General features: G+C 39.9%; 1 protein-coding gene across 2 annotated transcripts in view; it reads left to right on the plus strand.

Moving 5' to 3' along the window:
• The window catches only part of PTPN2 (protein tyrosine phosphatase non-receptor type 2), a 30,059-nt gene extending 24,683 nt beyond the window's left edge, over positions 1 to 5,376 (plus strand). The window contains exons 9-10 of one of the 2 annotated variants that reach the window (XM_083856971.1): positions 401 to 502; positions 5,015 to 5,376. In XM_083856971.1, the coding sequence (XP_083713097.1) occupies positions 401 to 502; positions 5,015 to 5,036 (124 nt within the window). In that variant the 3' untranslated portion in view covers positions 5,037 to 5,376. Of the gene's footprint in view, positions 1 to 400; positions 4,331 to 5,014 lie in introns of those variants that run through there. The other variant, XM_083856970.1, reaches the window with a different exon arrangement.
• The last annotated feature ends 3,487 nt before the right edge of the window (positions 5,377 to 8,863 follow it).

Raw genomic sequence — 8,863 nt, forward strand, 5'->3', positions numbered from 1 at the left:
TGTGTAAATACTGTGACACTTGCATGTGGTACCTGGCATTGCATATAAAGGCAGCCTCCACACAAAACATCTCAGCCACCAAATAGGGCACAGACAGGGGTGAAAGACTCAGCTCAGATAATTTAACTAATTCTGTTCTCTGTCAAACTCACAGATGAAGTACCGTGTACATCTTTACATCTGTCATTTACGTATTTGTGGCGCTTCACTATCTGAAGCTCTCTACGTCAAGGTGGTTAAAGCATAATAAAAGATTGCTTGGTTTGGATTTTTTTATACTGCTGCCATATGCTATTGGTGGGTTAACTAATGGGAGTGTTGGAATGAGGTTTGTTTTAATATTATAACAGCCTTTTTTTCCTGTTCTTCAGTGTAAGATTCACCTTTTTTTCTTTTTAAGTTCTGTCCGAAAACGACTGCGGGAGGATAGAAGAGCAAACACAGCACAGAAGCTGCAGCAAATGAAGCAGAAGCTAAATGAGACTGAAAGAAAAAGAAAAAGGTGGTTATACTGGAAACCTATTCTCACTAAGATTGGGTTTGGTACACTGATTTTAGTTGCTTTTTCTTGCTGGAAAATGTATTTTCAAGAACATTCCTTGTAAGTGAACAGTAAGTGTGACTGCTCCGACAGCTAATTTTGATGGAAGGTAATGAGAGGGGTATGACTTTAGGTATAAACTCCTTATTCCTGGAATGGGTACAGACTGTTACATACAATAGAGAAGTGATGTAAACTTGATCTCATGTTGACATCTCAGGACTTTCCACTGCAGGTACTTAGAAAAATGAACTGCTGCCCCCCACAGAATTGATGGTTTTTGTTTAATATGAGCAGGTACAAACTTGCTGCAACTGTTTATACACTTTTTAAAATGGTGTTCTACCAGATCTTGAACAAATGCTGAACCATGGAGGTTTAGCTACTGAAGGCTGTCTGGATTTAAATTTACATGCCTGACATAAGCAATAAACAGTGTTGTATCATTTACATTATTAATGCAAAGAAGTTATCCTTAAATATATGTAATGTGTAATGTACTAGTGACATGAACATAAACATTTTATATTCTTACAACCTAGGATAAATATATTTTATAATTGCATATTTAATCTTTTTGTAGTTCACTGTACTTTTAAAAGCTCAGTTTGTACAGGTTTCTGACCAAAAGAATTTCATTTTGAAACTAAATGTTATTATAATTTGTGCATGAAAAGAATAGTGCAACCATTCCCCATATTTGACTCTCCAGTTTGAAGTGAGCAGCTAGGGGTCTGATAAAGCACATGCCAGTTTCTACTCTGTTAATTTGCATTCCTTATTTATTTTTTGTAGTTTTCATTATTTAAGTAAGACTTGGAATTTTTTTTAAGACTTTTGAGAACTTAGCCCCCACTGAAAGTCATACTGTTGATTAATGTGTTCAGACTTCAGGTACTGTTTGAAGGCCAACATTGTTCAAATTCTGACATTCCATTAAATGTAAAACATAATGTTTTGTGTGTCTATAGATTTTAATTGCTAGAAAGAATACAATTAATTCATAGTTGTAGAAAACATATCAGAGGAAATGGTAGCTGGACTCCAAGGGTGGCTCTAATAGAAAAGAAGTGTTGGTAGTGTTCTGCCATACCCAGTGTTTTCAGCTGTGTGAGCCACTTTGATAGCTTCAGAAAGTCTAGGACTGGTTTTCAGATTCCCCAGCACTGTATTAGTAAAACACTTGATGATTAATATTTTGGGAATATCTGTACTACAGCCCCTTTAAAATTATTGAGCACTCCCTTTCCATTACTTGGGGTAGTATCACTTTCTAAATAGTAATTCAACACAAACCACTTTCTACCCTTTAAATTACCTTTAAATACAGAGATGGTATATGGCTGAATGTAGCTTGTTGTTCAGGCTGGGATCTAGTAATTTGTAGGGTTGGATTGTACTTTGAAACGGGAATTTTATTTATTCAAGCATTGCCTTGTTGGTTAACTTCAGAGAAGTTATGTTTTCTGCTTCCGTTTTCTAAGCTTGGTTGTTTTCTGTTGGGTGTGGAGTCTTGGGGGTTTTCTTCCACCCCCCTCCCTCATTTTGTAAAGCACTTCGTAGATTTACTGCTGAAAAATATTCAAAGAGCTGGATGATTATTTGCTCCTTATTCAAAGGAATTGACTTCAAAGTTTTCCAGTACGTCCAAGCTTGGTAGTCACATACGAGGCATGGGGCCCAATTACTCTGACATTTGCTATAGAAAGCTAAGTGCAGTTTACTCTTTAAAATTCTCATTTTGCAATAGCTGATCCTATTCTGGACTACGCTGTTTGTATAGTAAACAAACGCTGAAGGGGTTGGCTGAGGAAAACAAGTGTAGTTCCACGGAGCGCTCGATTCGCAAAGTTGTGCGTCAGTAGAACAAGACAATTTGTTCCATGGCATTGCTGACCAACTGTGTAATAGCCTGAATAGCAGAATGACTGCTGGGACATAGCACAGACAGGCAGCTTGTGTATTTTAAGACATTTCATAGGTTTTACAACCACAGTAACTTTTAGCCAGCAAGAAGACTGTCAAAGGATTTTTTTTTTCCCTTTAAATTGAGGACAGGTTTTTCAGTATCCGCTTTAATTGATAGTAGGTGTAAATGTATGTGCCTTATAAAGATATTTTGGTTATAGAAAAATACATGGAATGTAATTTAAATACTTTTGTAACAGAAATATTCCAGATTTTAATCTAGATACTTAAAAGCAGCTAAGGAAAAAGTGCAGGCAAAACTTGGACTGATACCACACTGTCATTTATTGCCCTTCTTTTGGCATGAGGAGGATTTCTTGGGCTACCAGTATCCTACAGGCACTGAGCTCTAACTGCAGCTTGTCAAGTTGTCATTTGATTTTTTTTTCCCTGATTCAATCTTCTAAATTCTGGCTTTTTAGTTTTCTTGATCCTGAGTAAGCATTCTTCAGTTCAGGATGGGGCAGGGCAGGGGGCAGCCAATTCAGATCACCTCACACTCTGTTACCTTCTTGATGCATTAAAGCAGGACTTGCACATTCAGCAGTTGTTCTGTAAAAGTTTGGATCTGTGATTGCAAGTACCTTGGGAGTCTTAACTGTTAATAATTGAAGGAGGATGAACCAGTACAAGCCTTGGACAAAACTATTTTGAACAGTTAATTGTTCATGATAGTATGAGAATAGTAAGGAAAATCAAGTGATTGGTCTCTTTGTACATTCCAGGAAATAATTTGGATTAAAATCTTCTTTCTGGTCCATCACTAATCCTTAAAACCCAAAATCTGGAGGATTGCTTTCCTTGCTGCACATTAAGCCCTTGTGATACTTTGTTATTCTGGAGGATTTAAATTTGCAGCAGTTTTGCACAGCTTGGTTGTTAAATAGGAACAAATATGGGCCAAAATGAAGAACTGTTGATCCCAGTCACCTCTATCATAGGAAGTGTTTTGAAATTGAAGGAAATGCCTTCTGACCCCTCTCCTCTCCCCTCCCTGATTTCTGGCAAACTGCTGGCTGGTCCCATGCTACTTGTAAAATGTGGTTGGGCTTGATTCAAAATGTTACTCTGTTGGTTTTTCCCCTCTTCTCTGGAAATGCATCAGTCAAAATATTTGATGCATAGTGGACATCTCTAATTCATGTTTGACTCTCAGGTGAACACTTGTGTATGAGTCATGCATGTTTTCATAAAAAATACCTAGCAAACATTTGGATCTCCTGCAAAGGGTTTGCAAGATTGGAATTAATCCTCTAGGTTTCCTATTTGTGTTCTTGGTGCAGGGACAGTCCACTTAGCGACGGTACATCTGTATTTTCCTTGAAATGTATTAAGTAATTAATTTAATTCAGTGTGAAATACCAATTTGGAAAAAAACCTCTGGATTTGTTATGGAAGTGAGATGTTGCCAGTGAAACGTGGCTTATTCTGTTAAACCTCGAGTAATATGGTTTACTGACATCAGTTTATGTCCCCCTGAAAAGGGAAGAGGCGTAAATGTGTATGCATGTATGTGTGACTGGATCATGCAGGCGATGAAAAAGCCTGGTTAGCTTTATGTTTAATGAATGTAAACCAAATTATTTAGTTTGCTGTTTGGCATTATAGTAAAACCTGAGACACTTGAGGACTGCATGAGAAACTAAATTAACAATGACAAAAGAGGAAGTCTTCTGCAGGGCCAAGTGGCTTAAACAGAGGATGGTATTTCTAAAGGTGACGTGACACACAGTAGTCTTCCTGGGCCTTTTTGTTTGCCCCCAAAGTTTTAAGTCAGTCTTTCATTTTTATGTACAAAAAATAAACGTGTTCAAAATTGCATCTCTCTCTGAGTCTTTATTTAGAAGGATAAATTTGGAAGCCTTCTTTTAATGTGTCATAACGGTGGAGGAAAGCTGCTTTATGAATCAGTGTAGTGCTTTCAGAACTCAGACGCATTTTACCTGTAGTAGCTTGGGGGTGTGGTGCTGTGAACATCATGGTCTCTTTCTGTAGGCTCTGGGAGTAGAGCCTTCCCTTGCTTAAGAACAAAATGTTTACTGCTGGGGTGTTTTTCTCACTACAGGAAATCTTTTTCCTAGAAACAGTTACTGTCAAGGCGCTGTAGCAGGATTGGCCTCCAAAGCTGTGAGAGGTGATGTGTTTTGAGATGTAGCCTTCCATAGTCCCTCTGTGGCCCAAGGAGACCTCTGCAGTGCTTGTGGTGACATGTGTGAGGAAGTGGTTTGCTGGACTGACACCTGTCCTTGAAACTCTCCAGCAAGAATGTGCCTTGTACTGTAACATGGAAATACGTTCTGGAAAAGCAGCGGCTTTCCAAGAGTACTTGCTCTGAGGCAGTAGTTGCTCCAGGGAACACATGAGAAGCTGTTTGGTGTTGACAGTGAGCTGCAAACCCACTGTCAGTGCTTAGCTCTTTTTTTTTTTTCTTTTTTTTTTTTTGGATGTTTTTTATCCCTGTACTCTGTACTGAATCGGTGACTTTCTTTTGGTTGTATATCGCAGGCCGAGACTGACTGACACCTAAGCCTTCGAGACTTGTGAATATTCTGCAGCTATAAACTGCAAATTATTGACATGCAAAGCGAGACATGACCCCCCTCTTCGGGAACAAAAAGTGAGGTCTGTTAAGTACCAAGAAGACCTCAGTTATCTGTTTACAGCGTAAACTGCACCGAGGGGATGAAGACCACCAGCAGCGTGTGCCACTTTGCAAAATAAAATAATATGCCATCTTGTGTTTTTATAATGCCTGTATTAATGTAGAAAGATGTAAAAGAAATAAATTAGGAAGTATTTTGTTTTGTACTGCCATTCTTATTGTATTTTTATACTTTTTGGCAGCATTAAATATTTTTTTAAATTGATGATGTGCTGTTGTGTGCGCGTTATGTTAGGGAGAACCTGTTAAGAGTGTGTGTTGTGGAAAAAGAAGGGTTTTGCCTTAAGGTTTTCTGATACCTGTCTTAACAGGAAAATGGCAAAATTATTAAGAGTGTGCTTTATGCAAGTATTTTCATTAATGCTAAGTATTGTAGTTTGATTTAGGAGGAACTCTTGCACATTGCTTTTGTAATACACCACTAAGAATATTATTTTATTACTCTGACCAGTCGGTTTGGTAATCCTTTTTATGTTTGCTATAAAATATGCACAAAATGTTCAGAGTAACTTTGTGACAGGGAAGCGTTCTGTTGGTGATGCTTTAAAGGGAGGAAAGAGGGAAAACCTGACCTCTCTTGACCCACGGTCCGGTGTAGTTAATGGGAGCTGAGGAACAAAAATGAAGTGCACAGAAGTCAGTGGTGTCTGTAATTAAACAGGTTTTGCATTGTGCCATTGCTGTGTGTTCTATGTACAGTATTTTCCTTCATGTCTCCCACCTTCTGTCAGTGTTCTCCTTGACATAGTCAGGATGGATTGGAAATGGGTAATCCAGAGTGCTGCTTAAAGGAGGTTCTTCCAATGAGGTCAGTAGGGTTTCCAGCCCTGTGCCTTCTGTAAGGGAGCTGATCTCAATTCTGCACTTGTTCTCTGATGGCTTCAGATAAACCTTAACTCACAAAATTCTATATATTTACCATGACTGTCTAAACTGGCGTGAGGTGTTACATGGAATTTGCACTTGCATACTTTTGTAACAGGTTTTTGTACAAGTCATATAGTTACTGAAAGTGAAGTGTGGAAGTGGGGGGAGATCTAGGCCAACTCAGACAATTTTTGCTAAAAAAGGCAGCAGCCTGAAATCTTACCAGAACTTGGTCTTAAGGCCCATTCATGAAAGCAATCATATTCAGAGTTGTGTTGAACTTGAAGGGGAGGGAACTGAACTGTTGAACTGAAGCAGGGGAGTACTTAATGCTATTACTTGACCTAAAGACACACTTGACACCATCCTGAAACAGTCTGAATTGCCAGTCTGGTTTGTCCAAAGTTTTCTTTACATGATTATCATTGTTCTGAGTTGGAGGAGAAAACAACATTGTGCCTGGATTCAGTTTTCATTTTCAAGTTGGTGCAGCTGTGAAGCCAGGAGTGTTTATAGCAAGAGATCAAGCTCTGCCAAAACTGCAACAAACCCTGCTATTGTTGATTACAGGAACAGGGCCTGTTTATACCACTTGGGACATCTTTGGATAAGGCTTTCAGCTGTTCATGCCTTCTGCCTTTAGCTTTGGTTTAGGTTTTCATTATTTTCCTCTTGGAGTTGCAAGCAAGCATGCAGTGCATGACTACTGGAAATGTGCATGTTCCTTATTCTGCCAGCTGCTATCACATGCAACTAGTTTATCTTGTGGGGCATAGACAGCTGAGTATCCTAATAAAAATGTTGATTGCCCTCAGTTTTTAAATGGTTTTCAGCCACTGAGATGCTGGAATAAAGCTGATGTCAGCCACCTTGATGAATCAGCAAAGGAGCTCAAGATAGAGTATTTCCAAAACCGGGGTGTTTTTCTGGTTTTGTAGAGTGCTGTCTGGTGACATGAGAAGCCTTGCTTTCTGACCCGTATACTTGTTTGGTTATTTCTACACAGGCCCCAATTCTTGACTACTGTTGGGAAAGTGTATTTAAAAAGGTGAAGGAAAGGGAGAGAAAGGGGAACAAATGAGTGTGTCTTTGTAGCCTTTAAAGAAATAGGGTTAAAATTATTAGACTTGTGAAAGGCCTGTTTTTCCAAATGAAGAAGCTGTGATTTACTGACTGCCATTTTTTTCCCTCCATGCTAAGGGCAGTGTCACTGAGGTGTTTTTACTTCTCCGGGTCATCTAAACAGCCAGGAAAAGGCACAGACATGTCCTCAGGAAGGTTTTGGTGTGTGCAGGGGCTGTGCTTGCCTGTCCCGGGCACTGCAGGCAGGAGTGGCTCGGGGCCAAGGGCAACGCCACCCGCCGAACTGCCGGCCTTGGAGAAGCTGCGTCCTTGTTCCTCTCACAAGGATCCGACTGCCCTCTACCTTCTTCACAGGGAACAGGAAAACCCTGAGGATTTTCTCTTTCAGAAAGTACTCCCAGTGTTCTCCTTTGCCTTTCTCGAGGTTTCCCTCGGCTGTGCCTCCTGAGGAGGTAGAGAACATCTATGGCTCACTTAAGAAAAATACTGTGAAGCAAATAACATCCCTTTCATAGCCTCTGTCTGGTCCTTCAGTCCCTCAAGACTTAATTTATTCTCCTGCACTATATACACCTCGTAGTCACTTGGCTCAATTTGAAGATGGTTATTTTTCCAATTAGCTTGAGGCTTATCAGACTTGCCTTGTGCTACACATGGCCTTTTGTCTGCATTCCCTGACTGCATCTGCATTTTGACTCACCAACTTACCAGTCTGGATATCTGTGGGAACTCCTAAAAAACATATTTTAGTTAATTCTCACTTTTCAACTCTGGAACTGACCATCTTGTATCTGTGATTTAAAGTTGTTTTTAAATTAGCTGATGTGACCAAGCACTTCCAAAAGGCCAAAATTGAACACATAGCTAAATACTATAGTGCAACAGGTACTATGACAAACATTGAACATCTGAACTGTTCATCACACAAATGCTGTCTCAGACTAAGCCTGTAAAATACACAGATACCAGACTACCTGATATCAGGCAAAGTTCTCTGATTCTTTTATATTTCAGAGCACTGTATTAATGTTCAGTCTAAGAAGACTCATTGACCTAGAAAGCTTTAGTTTCAGCATCTTAGCAGCTTCTGGAAATGGAATAGAAGCCTGGAAAAGAGAAGGCTCTGGGGTAACCTAATTGTGGCCTCCCAGTTCCCAGAGGGACCCTGCAAGAGAGCTGGAGAGGGTCTTTTTACAAGGGCATGTAGTGAAAGGATAAAGGGAAATGGCTTCAAACTGAGAGTAGGTTTAGGTTGGGTATTAGGAAGAATTTCTTTTACTGTGAGGGTGGTGAAGCACAGGCTCAAGTTGCCCAGAAAAGTTATAGATGCCACATACCTGAAAGTGTTTAAGACCAGGTTAGCTGGGGCTCTGAGTAACCTGGTCTAGTGGAGGGTGTCCCTGCCTACAGCAGTGGGGTTGGGACTAGGGCATCTTCAGAATCTCTTCCAACCCACACTCTTCTATGACTCTATGTAGACAGAGAATAGGCTATTACACTGCTTCCAGTCTCCCCAGTTGAAGCTACCATGACAGCACTGGGAAAAGAAGGCAAAACTAGATCACTTCTGACCTTCACTTACCTCATCAGGAAGTTAAGATCCACAGTTGACTTGGAAGTGGAGGGTTTTATCTTCCAATAAAATCCATGCCTACACATCACTCTCAGTTCTCAGCTGCATTAAAAAGAAGCACCTTAAGCTTGTCCATGGCAGTAACACAACCACAGAAAAAGGTTTCTTA

The sequence above is a fragment of the Zosterops lateralis genome (assembly GCF_965231275.1).
Source record: "Zosterops lateralis genome assembly, chromosome: 1".
NCBI lineage: Eukaryota > Metazoa > Chordata > Aves > Passeriformes > Zosteropidae > Zosterops > Zosterops lateralis.